Source organism: Sylvia atricapilla, chromosome 16 (assembly GCF_009819655.1).
Source record: "Sylvia atricapilla isolate bSylAtr1 chromosome 16, bSylAtr1.pri, whole genome shotgun sequence".
In the NCBI taxonomy this organism is placed as follows: Eukaryota; Metazoa; Chordata; class Aves; order Passeriformes; family Sylviidae; genus Sylvia; species Sylvia atricapilla.
Window position 1 is genome coordinate 3323640 of NC_089155.1, and position 18754 is coordinate 3342393.

At 41.6% G+C, this 18754-nt stretch overlaps 1 protein-coding gene across 1 annotated transcript in view; it reads left to right on the forward strand.

Annotated features, from left to right (window-relative positions):
* PTPRT (protein tyrosine phosphatase receptor type T) overlaps positions 1-18754 on the forward strand; it is a 452620-nt gene that overhangs the window by 112613 nt on the left and 321253 nt on the right. Inside the window, 1 exon segment of the mRNA XM_066331046.1 lies at positions 7278-7403. Coding sequence (XP_066187143.1) covers positions 7278-7403 — 126 coding nt within the window.

Sequence of the window (18754 nt, forward strand, 5' to 3'; positions counted from 1 at the left end):
GGATTATGAAGTACAGGATTAGTAATGAGTGTTGGAGCTGGTCTGGGCCTCAGTGATGAGACACGGAGGGAAAATTCAGCAACAGGAAACCTGTAATGATGGATTTAAGGAAGAGAACTCAGCTTAAACGGACAGGTTCAGGGAATGGAGCTTAAACACTCCTTCCATGCATGTCAGGATCCACGATGCTTGCTCTGCTCTGTGGGATTAGGAGCAGAACTGATAAACTCTGTCTGGCTCTGCTGCACATTTAGGAACAACAATTCCTGCAGGGAGGTGCTAGGTGGAAAACTTGTTATTACTGGGAGGGCACTTGAGGTGTCTTACCTGACAAAGCTTCACCTGTCTGTTGCTGGTGATGTTCCTCATGGACACCAGCGTGATCCCTTACTTGGGGAATGCAATATTTTGATTGTAGCAAGTTTCCTATGCAAGGAGCATCCAACTACTGATTTTATCCCTGCATGGGGGATGTGTGTGCATGGAAAATGTGCTCTGAGCTGCTTTAAAACATGTGGGAATGGACATGTAACACTGAACCTGCAGAGACAGCAAAGGTGACAGGGTGTGTAATGGCAAAAAGACTTAGAAAATATATATGTTGATAGTTTGAGTGTCTTCCTTAATGGATTGATAGCACTTGGAATCACAATTCCAGTTTTGAACCAAGAAAAGCTTTTCTAAACTGCATTCGGAATTTTCAAGGATTACATTGATTTAGGGGAAGAAAACCCCAAACCCTATACATATATATTGTAATTCTAAATACTGCTGTTTTTTAGAAATAAAGATAAGCTTTCTGTATGCTTCCCCTATAATCTGGGTTGCCAGGGCACAGAACACACAAAAAAATAATGAAATTTAGTCAAATATAACAAGAATGCTTCAAATCATGGTGAGGCAATTATTACTGCTATCTTAGAGAACTGGCACTTTCCAGAACATAGATAAAACTGTCTCTGTTTACATGTATTTTTAGCAAGACTGTGTCAGGAGGGAGATGGCAAGACAAGAAACAGAACTGTCCTGTGCTGGGTGAATCGCTCCTCTGCCATGGGGACTGACACTTGCAGCAGAAACCTGTAGGAGAAGGGAATCCAGGTGACCTTGTCCCTGATAATTAACTGCTGTGTTAATTACTCAATACAGCCTTGGCCCTGATGAGTCCCAGCTGTAGCCAATAAAGATAAGGTGATAAAAGGGAATGGGTGAGCTGGTGAGGGGAATCATGAAGGAGGAAGAACCTTGAGGAAGAAGGAATCATGAAGAAGGATGGCAGGGGGAGAGAATCATTACTGTGAAGTCAGTCTGGAGTGTGCTTTTAAGAGCCTGTTGTTGGAACCTGCAGCCATAGTATAGCTGGGTAGAAGCCTGCAGTCAGAGGTTTCACACTGACACCTGCAGTCACAGTCTGGCTGGGTAAAAGCTGCAGTCACAGTCTCACACCAATCCCTGCAGTCAGAGCTCAGCAGGAAATAACCAGCACTCAGAGGCTGCAAGGGAAACCCACAGCAGGAGCTTGCTGCAGCCAGAGTCAGTGAATGGTTGGAGTCAGGATGGCTGAGCTGTAAAGAGGAATGAACCAGGACCCTTTTCAGGCTGTGATAAAACAAGAAGTCTGTGTCTTGGCTCAATTCTACCCTCTAACAAGAGGGCTGCTGCTGCAACAGAAGGCAAACCACGTGGGATGTATTTGAGACATTAGAGAAATCACTGACGTTTTTTTCTGAACCCCAAACATCTGGATGCCTCGAGAGAAGCACTTCTGTGAGCACCAGCAGCCCAGCAGCTGAGAAGCCTGGGATTTGTGTTTAATAGTTGAGTGACTCACCTGAATTTGCACAAGGTCTGAGCCCAGTTCTAAAAGAACTGACATCAGAAAAAGAAGTTATGGATGCTTTACTTCACAGTTAATTCCTTCTTACAGACTGGAGAATCTATTCCCCAGTTTCTCCTGGTGTGGATCCTCTCTTAACTAATGAGGCATAAAAAATGATCAAAGCTTTTCCTGCAGTTTGAGGAGTCAGAGCATCTTTGTCTCCCTTGTAGAGTCTGAGTTTAAATACACCCTGAATACAAGGTGCCCTTTGACTCAGTAAAGATGACTCTTTTCTCTCTGCAGAAACCTGTTCTTTGAAAATCTGTGGCTATAGAACAAACATTTGGTCAGGATAATAAAGTACTCATTGAAATTGGCCAGTTGCAAGAGCAGGTTGACAGGCATTTGTCTGATGTCTTCTATCTTCATCTTTCTGGAAGGACTAGAAAGCACATAAAGGACTTACTGCTCTTCCTGAGTGAGGAAATTCCAGTATTCCTTGATTTATCCCATCAGCACAAGCTTTACATGTACATTTTCATTCTTTAGTTTCTCCCACTTCCAGAAGAATATGCAGTAAGATTTCTCAGGCATTTGCTATATGAATTCTACAGTCTGAAAAATAAGTTACAAATGGATTTTTGTACAATAAATCCCACACTAGGAGTTACTTTAATGAGCCAAATGCATCTTTTCCAGTCCTGGCAAGTGAGAATGTCATTGGAAGGGATGAGAATGAATGATCAGGAACAGTGGGGGGCAATTTGTAGAGTTTTGTAGTTCATAAGCACTGCCTCATCCTAACAGCATTTGTTTCTTCCTTTACTTGCTTTGTATTTTGTGGGTTTAAGATAAAATTTGGTAGACTAAATCTCAGTTCCCATTAAAGTTTCAAAAGGGATATTTACTAAGAAGTGTTCATGCTTTCTTAGTTTTTGCCCATTCTGTTGCTGTTTGGGGGTTACTCTTGTTTTTATTGAGGTTTTTTTAGTAAATGAGAGAAATAACTACTTCTTTTTGGAGGAATGGCAGAGTGGGTCAATGAGACTGATGTTGTCGTTGTCTCTATCCCTTTCCCACTTTGGGAAATTTGGGATTTGCTGTAAATGCCTGATCAAATTATATCTGCTGCTCTGTTTCCTGTCTGTGTTCAGAACCACGTGCTAACCAATGAGGCTTCTCACATCAGTGTGTTTCTTTATCTCCTTTTAGAAGTATTGTGGGTTTTATCTGGTGAGTCTCTGAGAGTTTGACATTGGATGACTTTATAAAACATTCAACTAATTGGATTTGTTAAAATAAATAAATCAAACACTAATTGGAATGTGCCCTGCCATTATTTTTGCTTACTGAATTAGATATTATGGCGTGAAGTTCTTTTTATCATATTTGTGCACTTATTTAAACACCCCCCTGGCGCACACTTCTGCAAATTCAATTATATATTCAAAGGAGCCATTCAATTTATGCAAGGCTGGTTTACATTTAATCCAGGGGCGAGTCTCAGGAACTGATGATAGGTCTGCTCAAGATTAATTAGCATCACTCGGATGAGCAGTGGCATTGTTACAAGCCCGCAGTGTAAAACAAGGGATATTTTATCCTTCTTATGTGAGCCATTATTTGCTTCAATATGACCCTTTTCGGGAAGGCAAAAGCTTTCTTGTTTAGATTTCATTTTGTGAAAAGGGTTTAACACCACCTGTGTTACCCAATGCCATCAAGGCCATCTCCATTCTCTCATTCCACTCACGCTGAGCAGCTGCATTTGTTTAATTTTTAGCCAAGCAGGAAAAAGGCTCCAAACATCCCGATTTGTTTTCCAAAAATCCTCATTCTTGCTAACAATTTATGAAGATCCAACACCCCATTTTGGTGATTGTGTAAATATTGTTATTTTCCGTGAGCTACTCTGTGATATGTTGCTGAAATGATGGCATGCAGACACGGTAACTAAATTCCTCCAGTGTCAGTCTTCCTTTCCTTTCAACTGTAGGATTATTTTTTGAAGGTTAATGAATAGCCCTGCCTCTAAGTAGTCAGATTTCAGCTATGGATGATTTTCTTTGGGGATGGATCTAACCTCTTCTGTCTTTAGGTTCCATCATATTTGGTGTAGCTCATATCCAAGTATCTGCATAGATGGGGTGTCTTTAGAAATATTAGATATTAAGCTTATGCTGACATCAGTGTAGACACTTCTGTTTGTTACTATTCCTACTTCAGTGAACTCCTAAAGTCTCTCCAATTTTCTGAACCTGGCTGCCTGTAAGGGAAGCTGCAATGTCCCATCTGCCATCCTCTGCACAAAGCGGGGCCACTGTTGATGTCCTTGCTTGGCAGATACAAACACAAGTCACTGTGGCTATTCCAAGGACTGGATAGAAGGAGGAATTTTTTTTACTGTGAGGTGGGGGAGGCCCTGGCACAGGGTGCCCAGGAAGCTGTGGCTTCCCCTGGATCCCTGGCGGTGTCCAAGGCCAGGCTGGATGGGGTTGGAGCAACTTGGGACAGTGGAAGATGTCCATGCCTATGGCAGGGGGTGTCACTGAATGATCTTTAAGGTCCCTTCCAACCCAAACCATTCCATGACTGTTAGAGTAACCCCAAAATCTGTGATGTTCTGATATATTGTACTACTTTCCTTTCACTTCCTGAAGCTTTTTCCTGTTCCATAATACAATATGCACTGCAACAATGTGAAGAGAGGTGGTGTTGACTTTTTGGCTCTCAAGTCACTGTGGCTCTGGCTCCCAGCTGAGCCTTTATTTCATTTTTAATTCTGCTCTCAGTGGACACAGCAGAGCAAGAAGCTGGTGGCACTGCCCCCCTCTTGGCACCCAGGATTCACACAGACAATCTGCTTGTCTCAGCCCTTAAAATCAACTCCAGCTTTTTCTCCTTGTCCTCATTTCCTGCAAATCCACCTCCACATTCCAATTCTGCTGCCTCTAGTAAATTAATCCTTCTGGCTTATTGCCCTGTCACTCTGTGTTTGGAGGTTTCTTCACTAACCTTTTCTTTCTCTGAAATGTAGGTGTCTTGCTGCTGCTTTTAAGGCTCTCCGTGGTTTATCCTTTCCTTTCCTATTCAGCTGTACTACAAGGCTAGCTTTGACTTTCAGGCAAGGCACTTTAAAGCTTCCTCAGGTGTTGTATCAGCAGATGCTCCCAATTAATTTCCACAAGCTCTCACTGTGTCCCTTTTTTCAGCTCCTCACATTCCACCTTCCTCAGCGAGGATCAAATCACCTGTTTAGCTGATTATGCCAGGCTATTGACAATCACATTCCCAGTTCAGTGAGCACTTCTGCCCCACATTTTGCTACTTATTGCTTGTTTTACTTCTGGGACTTTGTAGCAGCTCCTGCGCAGTTTTCTCTGTGTACAGGAGACCTGGTACAACAGTTGGGCTGGAGCAGGGAAGGTGTTTACAATTCCTTCAGAGGAACAGCTCCCAGACAGCCCCATCCCTGTGTGCTGAGCAGGGCAGCTTGGTGGGGATGCTCTGTGTCTGAATTAAAGGGGATCTGTCAAAATGAGAATGCACTGTGTGGAGGCTGAGAACGGAGGATTTGATTCTTTTTCTTGTTTCTGCCGGCTGGGATAGAGGGGGCTGATAACTCCACACAGTCCTGGCTGCTTGGATCTTCCCTTAGGTTGTTTTATTTTTTTTTTTTTGAGCCTGTTCAATATTGTAATTTTGAACTTATTCACCTAAATTATTTTTTTAAAAAAACTAGGTATACTTATTTTAAAAATTAAATGTAATTCTGCATGTTGTGACAGCTGGGAAGGCTTCACAAATGCAATAAATTAAAGGCAAGAATTGTTTAAATATTATATTAAATATTATAAAGTCATGACAACTCAGAAATATTTGCAGAAGCTGCTGAAACAGGCAAGTTATCAAGGGTCATAAAATCTATTCATAGATCTATTTTTAATGAAAATATGTAATATATAATTTCTTAATTTTTTTAGCGTAAGCTTGATCTCTTTAAACGTTTTTTTCAGCCACAGAGTATTTTGGGGTTTCAGGTACTCTACCCAGAAAACCTTCCTAGAATATACTTGACTAGAATTGTTTGGTGAAGCTTTGTAGAACCACTTAAACCATTTGCAGTTGGAGCACAGAGAGAATAATTTAACAGAGTAATGGATTGAGAAATAGTAATGACATGAAATATATTTGTTTTTTGTGAGGAGTACCATAGGAACTGAGACAAAGTTCGGGCTTTCCAGGGGGATGGGTAATACGGGTGAAAATTAAATTAGTCTGTTATGTCTTTAGTGTTGGGTAGCCCTTTACTGCAGAGGAAGTACAGGCCAGTGATGGAGCAGGTGTTTATTGTGTGAGGGCAGCTGTGGGAAGAAGGCAGGAGTCAGGAATATCTCTGTCCACACAGCTCTGGTTGGTGGCAGAGCAGCCCTGCCATGGTACCTGTGCCCAGTTCCTCTGGAGGACTGGGATCTGCAGAGAAAAATGATCCTTTCTTCCCTAAGGGGAAACCAGATCTTTGTAGACACACTCTGGGCATGATTTGAGTCTTAACTGAGAAACCAGATCCCTGATCCAATGGATCCAGTAGTGAAATACTTTGGTAGGCTGAGTCGGGTGGAGGTGAAGAGGGCATGAGATCAAATGTGACACCAGTGTAGGAACATCCCAGGGAATAAACTACCCCTGTTTCCCAAGTTTCAAAGACCTGCACTGGAGTACAAAATTTCATTTCACAGTTCCTGGATTTCCCTTGGTTCACAAGTGTTCAGGCAGCTGCCAATGTATTTATGAGAGTTAATTTCTTATTTCAGGAATTGCAGTAAAGATCTTCCAGTCAACAGTCTGGAAGGTGTGAATGCCTGTCAACATCTGCTGCTTCTCATTCTCTTGTTCAGAAACTACAGGGCCACTCTCAAAAGTTTTGATTTGAAAGACCTTGAAGAAGCTCTGTGTGTTTGTGGACCACACAGAAATTTGTGTTGTTAGGTTTAGGAGATGATTAAGGCCAGGTTAAATATCATCAAGGCTTAAAAGCAAAAAGAAGTGAGGCATTGCTGTAGGAACAGTGATGCTGTGCTTGTGTCATTGCATTCCTCCTTCTTTTTCCTGATGTTTTAAAAATACCTTACTTGGAGGTTCATGCAAATACTCCTGCATGGGGATACCCTGTAGAACTGTCCTTGAAAATAGCAGGTTGAAATAAAGGGGACTGATCTTAGAAACAGTAGTGTGGAGGGAAGAAAACAAGGGCTTCTAGTGGATATAAAACATGGAAAATTTGAAGATATTTTTTGGACATCACCTTTGGAGCTGCATGAAAACTAATGTTCAGGAAATTAGTTTTATTTATTTTTATTTCCTATGTAAGCTTGGGACAAAATATCTGAGTAAATGGCCTACCACAAAGAGAGAGATAAAATTAACCCAGAAATGTTTTCTTTTTTCTTGGTTTTAGGTGGTTGTTCATTTGATGAGCACTACAGCAATTGTGGTTATAGCGTCGCCTTGGGAACCAATGGATTTACCTGGGAGCAGATCAATACCTGGGAAAAGCCAACAATGGATCCTGCTGTCCCAACTGGTGAGTAAGGAGCCTCATCAACAGTGATGAGATGCAATTCTTGGAGAGAATCAGATGTTATTCCATCTATGTGTGTACTGGCTCTGGGGGCACACAACAGCAGAGCAGGATTTTATTCAGCCATTAAATCTTAATTTTGTGTTCAAAGTGATCTGGCAACAGAATTCATAGATGTGAGATGGAACATCTCTTTTTGCAACATTTGTCATTGGATATCCTTGCAGAATTGTTTTACATTTCTTATTTTATTTCTCATTTAGCAGAGAGGAAATGTTTTGCATATAAAACTCCAAGTTTCGGCCAGCTTTTGGCATGTTTCTATCTGGGCAGGTTCATGTTGGACAGGCCAGAAGAAGTAAAGCCTTGAAATGTGTGGAAATATTCAACATTTCAGTTACCATTTAGCTCTCAACTGATTGTTTTAAATTCAAATTTTTATCAGGATGAGAAAATTCCTAGAGAATTAGTTGTGGTAGCTAATGGTTGATTAGGCTGGGATGTGAGACAGTAGAATTTTCATATGCAAGAAAAACATTTCCAGCAGAGAGAGTTACCTGAGTTTCTAATTTAGTGATATGTGATGAGCATAGTGTGGGCTTCCATGTGATAATTGGAATAGTCTTAGCAGAGCTCACGGTGGTGATATTTTCCAGATTTTGTTCTCCACTGGAAGTTACCATTATGCTTTATATGGGAATGAATTCTCTAGCCTTAAAGTGCGGTGGAATGCTTTGTTTACATTGAAAAAGAACTTGATTTAAGAAAACACTTTAAAGTTCATGAAAAATCCTACTTTGTCCATGTTGGTTGCCACTTAAAATAGCAATACGAGTCTATTTCAGGCAGACAGTGGCAAAAATACTTCATCAGCCACTTAGACTTTGATTTCACTCCTAAAAAAAGAAATATTCATTCTGGTTAGTGCATTGCACTGAGACCATGAGTTCCGTGCAAGAACAGAATATAATGTTGTTCAAAACATATTCTTAGGCCTGTAATTATTGGGATAAGAGACTTGTAATTGCTGTCTGTCTGGCAAAGGACACGGTGTGGAGCTGAGACAGCAATAGCTCCCTGCCACAGCCACTGACAGACCGCCCAGAATTCAGCCCTGGGTGCTTGTCAGTAAAAAACCTGCACAGGAGACACCAGCCTGGCTTCCTCCAGCACTGAAAGCTGTTTAATTTCTATGGGATTTAAATAATTTTATCATTGGAAATTGTTAATAGGAGCCTTCAAAGTGTGTCACACCTGGTACTACTTGGTTTGGCTGTGGAATCCCCAAAGGAGTTAATTGTAGAATTTTCAGGTCTTTGATCCTGTCTGTAAGTGTGTGTTTCATGATTCTGGATGTTGTTGTGTTTTGTATGATGGCAATTTTATCTCTGGGGCTCCTCAGCTTTTGGTTCATTGTTATGTCCTTATTTTGTGTCCTTGGTAAAGACCAAGCTAGAGAGACGTGGCAAATCTTTGAGTTAGCTGATCCCAGAGGGAAGGAGTAGGGATTTACAGAGTTTTGATGCAACTGAGAATCTGGAACAAATGGGAAGGTTTATATGGCTGGCACTGGATGAGTTCAATGCTTTGTTAACTCTAAATGTTAAAGTAAACCCTTCCTGGCCTCCGTATGAAGGCGTGTTGTCACCCTGGAATATGGAGAGCTGGAACCATGGAGAGCTCAGCAGGAATCACAGAGTTGGCAAAGAGCTCTGAGGTTATGGACTCCAGCCATTATCCCATCCCCAAACCGTGCTCCCACATCTCTGTGGTTTATGACCCCATGTGCCTCATCTCGTTTCAAAAGTGCTTCAACCACTTCCCTGGGCAGCAGTTCAGTGCTTGACAACCCTTTCAACTAAGAAATTCTTCCTTATATCCAATCTAAACAACAATAGACAAGAAACAGCCTGGAATGGCATGATTAAAAAACCCCAGAGCAGCAAACCAACCTCAAAAAATCTCAACCCCAAACAATCCCCTCCATATACACAAAAAAACCCCATTCCAGCTCCAGAACATCACAGTGTAATTTCTGCAAATACTTGTGATTTCCCCCTTTCATTGGGATCTGGTATAATGAATAAAATATCTAGAGATACTCCAGCAGCTGCAAATTTAATAAAGGTTAGATCTCCAACAAAAAAATGCAGAAAACTCTGTTGAAGTTAAGAGGTAAAGGTAAAGCAGCCATCACGTGGGAATGTGCTGATAAATATTACGTAAAAGGGTTTTAAGGAGCATGGGGGGAAATGAGTCAGGTCCTGATGGGAGTGATTGATGTCACAGGACTGTTCACAGAGAACAAAGGGCAAAATCAGTACATGGAAGATCATCAGCCACAGCAAATGGGTGCAGAAGGTGTAGCAAACCCCATGTTTTCAAGAGCTGTCCAAGTCATGCTAACCTTGGAGTAAATTGCAGTGTTCCATCAGACTCCCGGAACCTGAGGGAGATTTTTGGAGCTGTTATTGAGTCTGTTGCTGGCTACAATCGTGATGTTTGTGTTGGTTACTCTTTGAAAAGCTGTTGGGTGGGAAGAAAAGCTGTTTACTTAATATTCGTGTAGTGGCAAAGGCGGGTGGATAAAGGAAGAACAGCATGTTCCACTCCTCCAAGCAGGGACATCTTTAGAGCTGGAGTGCTAGAACATCTGATGATTGACTTCCCATTCCACTGAATTTCTCCACAGTAACTGAGAGAAGCAGGGTGTAAATCCACTGAGCTGCAGGGTGTAAGAAGTGGTAACAAAGAGGTGTTCATGGAATAAGCATCCAGAGGCACGACACAGCATGGAGAGTGGTGGCAGGAGTGCCAGCAGGGCTCTGGGGCTGCACCAGTCATGCAGATTTTCTTTGTTGGGACCATATTTTAAATACTGCCTTACTTTTATAGCTGGAAATAGGTTAAAATTCCGCACTGTGGAAATGGTAAAAAAACAAAAAGGGAGCAGGAATTAGGTTGGTTCAGTGGCACTGAGTCAGTCTGCAGTGCTGGAAGCGTGGCCAGCCCCCAGCTGCTCAGCCCTTTCCTCTGGAAAACGTTTTGGCTTTTCTAAGTACCAGCAGATCCCTTTGAATTCAACCAAGCCACAGAACTGTGTCCTCCTGAATACTAATGATGCTGTCTAGCACTTTTTAAAGTCCTTTTCACTGCTAGATCTCAGAGTGCTCTTCAAAGGAGGTCAGTACCATGAATGAGAGCCCGAGTCCCCAGAGCTGTATAATTCTCTGCTGCAAAGGTCTCTGCCCAGGGATGCCTTTCTGGTCTTTATTTTTTTAATTAAAATGTCAAAAAAGAAAAAAAAAAGGCAATTAAACTGCTCCATTAGCAATGTAGAAGTTTGTAGGCAATTTGTTTTACTCCATTGCCAGCAAATAAACTGTTTCCCGTGAATTCTGTGATTAATTCCTTAGGGCTGGAAACAGTGTTAATTGGGGGATTAAGAACCAGATGTTTGTTGTTCTGAATAACTGTTTCAAAAACGTGGAACACATGAACCGTAGGTATCCCAGCCCCAGACTTCAGTGGAGCTTTGGTTCCACCTCCTTGCACAATAGCAGGAGCGATTATAACAAAATATTCTTTAACAGATGGGTGTTTACTTAAGCCTGAATACCCTCAGTGATGAGCATTCTGCAGGTTTTGGGCTGCTTGTTCCACTCTTTGAATTGCAGGTTCTAAACCCTTCATTTTCCTATCTGTGGCTTCAACTCTTTATAATTTTTTTCCATTTTTGAATAGGGGGAATAACCAGTGGTTGCTCTCTTATAACCTCTCCTGTATAGTAGTATGCAGTCAAATCTTTATTCTGCAGGACTAAATGTGACCCAGTCCTTTAACCTTTTTTAATTGTGTTGTTATCTTCCCTGTGCCTTCAGTCATTATTGTCTCAACTTTTTTGGGGGGTATTTGTCTGAAGTTGTGCTACCAAGCAAGGATTCAGCACTGCATGGAAGTGCTGGAAGACACAAGACCAGCTCCCAGCCTGAGATCCTACCAGAGTGGGACTTGAGCTCTTCTCTGCCTTTTTTTGAGGCAGATTCTTGGTTAGTGCAACAACAACAAAAAAAAGTTTAAATCAACCAGCAAAAGTTCTGCTCTTATTCTTCATGTCACCACTTTCCAAGTATTCCAAGGAGCTGGGACCTGGCTGCTCTTGCAACAGTAGCAAGAATAATATTAATAATGAAAGTATTTAACATTTAAAGTTCAAAGTATTTTACTATCATTTGCTAATTAACTCCAACGGGGACCTAACCAGGGCTGACTAGACTGAAGTAATTACTCTAATTGTATTAAATGTGATTCTATCTGAAGGCAAAGGCGTCGTGGCTTGTGCATTTGTGCAGCTGCATTCTTTGCTGTTAGATTTTAATCTCACGTTTAGTTTGTGAAGTTTTCCTGTTCCAACTTAGCAGATAAATAATCAGCACACAGAGGCTGGATTTCTGACCCCATCTGCCTGACTGCTCACTTTCTTTCACCTCTATTGCACTTAAAGCAAGTGCTACTTTGCTTTCACAGAAATAAACAATAGTTCTTCCAAAAGAAATGGAGTTCACATGTCCATAAACACAGAGCTGGATCTCTGCATGCTCCATAACACTGCTGTTTCTTGCTCAACTCTTTTCCAATTGGATATTGTCTAGGAAACAGAAGTGTAGGTGTGAAGAATACATCGATTAGCAGAGTGTTTGGAATAAATGATAATATTCAGAATGACATCGTTTGTAGGTTATCTAGCGAGTGCACATGGCCTCACATTGCATCCTTGTTCTACAAAACATTTTCTGCAAAGAGCAACAGGCCCTGTTATTATTGAAGGGTGGTTTTGTGATAGAAATTGGTGCGTTTTTATCTCACATGGAATTGTTTAGGTTGGAAAAAGCCCCTAAGATCATCAAGTCCAACCAGTGACCCAGCACTGCCAAGGCCACCACTAAAGCATGGTCCCAAGTGTTCCATGACATATTTTTGAATGTTTCCAGAGATGATGATTCTACTGCTGCCCTGGGCAGCCTGTCCCAATGTCTGACCATCATTTCAGTGAAGACATTTTTCCTGAGAACCAATCTAAACCTCCATCTAAACGGTGGGTGTTTTGAGATGATATTTTCAGGCACGACTGAGTTCTGAGTGTGGCCTTTCAGAGCCTCCATCCTGTGTCACGGAGCAGTGAGCCCAGCTCGAGGGCTGTTCAGGGTGTGCAGTGCATCACCTCCCCTGCATTCATGGGAGAAACCACAGCAAAATTTCTGTTTCTCCTCTTGCAGCAGAGATAAGGGATGGGGGGACTCTTCCCACGCATAAATGAGCGTGTTCTTTTGTTCCAGGAACTGTAGGATTCTCTGAGCTTCTCCCTGGAAGAACAGAAGGGTCATCATCATTAGTGTTGCTCTGTGAAATACGCATTTAGCAGGAGAACATGGAGCTGTATCCAGGAATTCCAGATGGCCAAATTCCACTTGGGCTGCTCTAAACTGAGGGAAGTTTTATGGGAGCCTAATAGGCCAAATGCTTTCCTGTGTCACCTTTCTCTTTTTGTGAGTGGCACCGTGGAGTTACAGCAGGAATGGATAATTATCAAACAGCTTTCCTTCTGGAAGGTGATAACCCACACTGGAGGGGCAGGATCCTTTCATTCTCTTCAGGAGATGAGAGATGTGAAGCTACTGCTGACCTCTAGAAAGGCCAGAGACCCTCTGTGCATAGGTCAGGCATTTGTCTCTTCTCCCTGCAGGCCAGAATGGTGCCAGCAGGAGTTAGACTCAACATTTGTAAACTTGAAAGGCGAGGCAGTAAAATTAACATTTCCCTGTGTCTGAGTGTATTAATTCTTGCTTACAAGAAAATACAAAAATAAACTTGTTAAAGGAATAAATTAAAATTCATCTGTGTATATGATGAATCATGATCCAGTTTTGTCTGAGAGGGAGAAAAAACATTTGGCTCAGCTGCCTGTAGATTTTTTTCTCCAAAAATATTTTATTCAGGGGAAATTACTAAGAATGAATCAAATGCTTCTCCCCACTCTTTCACTTCTATACAAGTAAATAGATTAGTCTGTGGCTTGTTAATGAACTACAAGAAATTTCTCAGCTGCTAAGGTCTAAAGAGAAAGGGATCTCTGGAAAGTTTCCTCAATGTGTTTTTATTTTGCAGCCTCCTGTTGGTGTTTTGAGATTTTTTCTTGTAGTTGTAAATAATTCTTCCCCATTTCCAGAATTCCATCCCTGTTTGATGCTAACCTGAGTTTTTTGGGAATGATTGCAGGTGTTGGATTTATTTTGTGCATGTGCATGCCAGTGTTGAGGTTTCCAGGAAAGTGGAGTTTTGACCTATTTATGAATGCAGCTTTAGCAGGAATGTAACCTTGCAAGTAATAAGAGAGGGATTTTTTTTTTCTGCTTACAACCTTCAATTGCTCTGTTTTACTCTCTCCAGACCCTGTAATTCATTCTGTGGTGGCTGCTCACAGCCCAGCGCCAGGATTTAGGTGTCCCTTGGAGGAACGTGTTGTCACTCATGTGTTTTTACTATCTTGTGTTAGATCTGGGTTGTCAATAATTAAATCCCACTTGTATATGTACAAAATCTTTTTTATTCAGCCATGAAGACCATGAGCAGTTCCGTGCTGAACTGATTTCATACACAGCAGTTTAAAGCCATTAGTTTTAAGAGTGCTTCTTACCAGATATTTGCTCTGTCTCGTGTTCCACTGTTCTAACACCCAGTAAAACCTTTCCTTTGGGATGGGGTGCGCTGGGTTTGGATTAAATAGAAACAGTGGGGGACTGTTTGGCCTAAGTCTGTGGGGAAATTGCAGACCTATAAATGAGGTATATCATGCTTAGCTAACTAAGAACTTGCTTTAATTCAGTGATGTCAAAAGTTGATTTAATTAAGAATATTTACCTCTCTGAAAGACCTCTGCTGAGGGGAAGTTACATCCCAGTTTTTAATTCTCTGTCATTCCCACGGTAAAGGTGAGAATTTCTCCTCATGTGCTGTTGTCAGAGGTCAGCAGAACCATCCTTCCCCTTAGAAGAAGGTGGTGTTTTGGTACTGAAATCAAGTTTGGCAAGGATGTGCAGCCTTCAGTGAGCTCACAGGGCAGAAAGAAATGATATCAAAGATCAGAATGGCTTCTAGGAAGTGTTTTAATAACCCTGAAGGGATTGCTGTCTGCTGGGAGCACACGTAGTTCCTGCACCTTGATGTGTTAAACGGTCCGTTTGAACTGGTGGCAGTCTCTCTGTGACCCTTTCCTGCCAGAGCTTCCCCAAACAGAGCTGTTGGTGAGTGTCAGAACCTTTCCATTATCACCATTACTGAGATCGTGGCACCTCTAAAGCACTGCCACAACATCACTCAGCCTCACCCCGGGAGGAGGGACAAGCCAGCTGCTCTTGTACTCCTTGCTCCTGCATGGTTCCAGCACTGAAACATTAATTCTTCTCAGCACCTGTTGGCTCTAGCAGGGACTGATGCCTCTCAGCATCTAAACACAGCCTGCATTTTTTATAATGTGTTCTTTTGAGCTCTGCTAGGACATGCTGTCCAGATGCCCACGTGTTAAAACTGGTTTTGGTTTGAGGGCTAAGTTAGGAAATTTTATAGCCACACCAGTGGAAAAATATTTCTCATGAACGGCTTCAAAATCTTTAGGCACTGGGAAATAGAAGAGAGAGAGGTTTCTTTCACACAGATGAAATTTAATATAAATTCTGTTGAAATAGATGTGGTTGCAGGAGTAAACAAGGTGCATAGGTAGAATGAAGGATGGGGAATGTCTTTCTCACAAAAATACTAAAATTGATAAATGTGAGGTTTGTGGATATTAGGGAAGAGGCAAAGGAGTGAGTAAATAGGACCAGAAGTTTTAGAAGAAAGAGATAAATTCTAGTGCTTTTGAAGGAACTGGCAGGATTAGGGAATATTGCAGGTCTAGTGAGGGCTGAGATTTGTAACAACATTTGAAGAGTGAATTTCTGAGTAGACAGAATTCTGATTTGGTTTTTTTTTCCTCCCCTCAAACTGTGAACCTGCTCTGCCTTTGGTTATTTTTCCTTTTTTTTCTGGAAGGTTTGTGACCAGCCTAGAGATGGACAGGTTTAACAGGAAAGAAGTTCCAAAAGAAGAGTGACCTGAGAACCTGCACGGGGCAGGTGGCCAAAGTCAAGGCAGATCAGATTTGAGAGGGAAGGAGAAGGCCATGAATGAACAAATACTGACAGATAAGGATTTACAAAAGGAAATGTTGAAATCAGAGGCAAAATTACTCCTCAGCATGATCCAAGGAAGCAGCTGAGGCATTAAGTAGGGATTCAAGACAGAGGGTGGGCAAAATACAGGAAAGGTAGGAAATGCCATTGAGGTTGCTCCTCAGCCCCTTAGGAGCCTTGGTAGCCCTGAGTGAATTTTCAGCTTTTTGGAGTTGTTTAACATAGATGCAGTGGAATTCTACTGAAATCCCTTCAATTCAGTGGGAGCTGGGTGTAATCTCTTGGAGGAACTCTCTGCTGCAGTGCACTGTCTGGCTAATGCATTTTCCCCCCATTTGTCTCTTTTGCTCAGTGAACTCTCTTCTTTCATCTTTCTTACTTTTTTCTTTAGTTTTTTACTTCTTTCCCCAACCATCACACCACTTAACAGACTCCCAGCACCTGAGTACAAAGCTGTGGAAGTATATCCAAGATTGCAGTGTTGAGAATTATTTAACTAATGCAGTTTCTTTACCACAAGCCCTATTCAGTGTATAGTGAACTAACTATAAGTCTTTCTGCCAACTTCAAAATAAACAGGATGGAGACTCATAACGAGCAGATTTTCAGATGCTTTACTATTTAATTAGAAGGATACAGATTGTTTGATGGAATGATAATAACTACCTCTGATCACTGGTCCCAATGAGAACTGTTGCTATTGAAGATTTGTGGAGGAAGGAGAGCTCATTTTTCATGCTTAGGAAATATTAGCATTTGCTATTGCCAGTATCAGATATTTAGTGCGTGTAATTTGGCACATGAAAAATGCTGGCTTTTAAATCTCTTTTCCAAAAGTCATTCATATATGTACAAAAGCAAGTTGATAGCAACAATATTAATATATCCTCATGGGGAAAAAAAAAAAAATAATGTAAGCTTCTCCTGCATAGGCAATCCAACCTCCTCTCTGTCATTCACCTCCTTTAGAAGAGACTGGAAACTGTTGTGCTTGTATTCCTTTGAGATGTAAAGTTGTTATATTACAAATTATCGCTTGTTTTCAGTATTGACTAGATAAATAAATGCAATTATGTTTATCAATGTTGAAAATTAAGCAACAGAAAGCAATTGTGTGTGTTTGAGGAGCTTTTCAAATGAAAAGCTGTATTCACTGAATTCTCATTGGCTCTTTTTTCTCCCTGACATGTTTCATGATGTGAGCTCTCAATTGAACGAACAGCTGCAGTAAAAATGGCACCAGCCAAGTCACAGGGAATTCACAGGAAATTGAGATGTTTCAGGCTTCAACACAAGCCATTTGGGCCCTCATTTACCCTGAGAAATGCTTGGGTTTTCCTTAGTAAAATATCTGTAAACATAGAAAGGTGTCAAGTTCTTTGGGTAAACCTCATATGGGTAGAACAAAGACACTTTGCTGGGTGGGTTTATCTTTCTAATGGTGAAAAAAGCTTTTCCTTCTGGTCTTCTACTTTGGATTTAGTTACAGTGCATGGATGAGGTGCTAATATGAAGGAAAGGTCAGTGTTGATCAGAAGGATGCAGTAAGGGAAGCACAATAAGAAACCCTCATCACAGCTCAGATGTCTAAGAACCTGCTTGAGTCATCTCATTCTTCTAAAACAAGACCATCCTTCACACTGAAGATCTGAACCCATCCCTTAGACCTTTGGAAATGCCATCTATTGCCTTGTTGGGATGCTGGCAGTCAGGATGTCTTGTCCCAGCTCCCCACCCAGCCCTGGCACACACAGCAGATGTGGCAGCACAAGGCAAGCACCAACTTGGAGGCAGCGAGTGGCCTGCTGTCTTCAGAGCCATGAAACAGCAGAGCTGTTTCTGATTAATCTGAAATGCTTTAGAACAAATGTTTTATGTCCTCAAAGTTTATGCAGAGCTTCCATTTTTTTAATTCTGTGGCACTCTTCTTTAACAGCCGAGTTAGTAAAGCTTTAAGCAGGTGATGAGCGCTGTCATGGGATAACTGTTCCTGCTGCCTCCTCATGAGTCAGTCTGCCCCATAAACTCACCATTCATGGAAACATAAACCCTCCGAAACCTTCCTTTCCCTCCATCCCTCTTGTTTGCCACGTACATGAGACTTCTTTTGTATTTCTTTTTTCCTGCAATACCATCTTCATCTTATAACCTCCTCTGGTTCTGGTGGTGAAGATCAAGCTGTGGAAAAATTTAGCAATAAACCCCAAATCACCTTCTCCATCAACTCCAGCCTAATAGGAGATAATCAAAGTATTAAAAAACAAACAAACTATAAGCTAAATTAACTTCTTGCTAAATTTGTTGCAGTCTAGGGTGACTGAGTGAAGATGTGCCTTGGATATTGCTGTGCTTTCTCACGGCCAGTTTTACTACTCCATCTGTCCACAGCGGAAGAATGTCTTTCCCTGATTCAGTTTTATAGGTTTGAGTTGTTTAGCAGTACAGTTATGGGAATATTCAAAGGAGGAATCATAACTAGAGAAAAGTGCTTTAGCTTAGTTCTCATTAGCTGTTCATCTAGAACAGATTGCCTAGGATGGACTTCTGGAGTGTGTCTGATTGCTGCAGCACAGTGACCTAATGGGGAGACGTTTTATCAGCTTGTTTATCAGCTATGCCAACTGACCTCACAGCTTGGTGTGCAGTGAATGAGCTCAAGAAACTACGGTTTCAATCTGGGATCTCATTTGTATGTCCCCCTTTGAACTTCATTTGCTGTTGTGCATTTGTTTGGTTTGAATTTGGCATCTGGCATCACTGATCTGACCTAAACCTCCACCACCCAGCCATAAACATTGGTTGTTCTTCAGTCCAGCATTCTAGTCCAAAAAATCCTGGTCTCTACATTTTTCTTTCTGTTTCCTTTTGCTCTAAGCCTTTCTTCTGATGTAACATTCATGTTCCTAATCCTGATTTTTCAAGGAACTACGTTATGCTCTTTTACTCAGAAGTGGTTTTATATAGCAACAAACCAAGATGCTTTCAAGCCTCACTACTGCAGCTCTTATTAAACCACCAAGGCCAGGTTGGACAGGGCTTGGAGCAACCTGGTCTGGTGTAAGGTGTCCCTGTCCATGGCAGGGGGGGAATGAGATGAGCTTTAGAGGCCCTTCCAACCCAATCCAT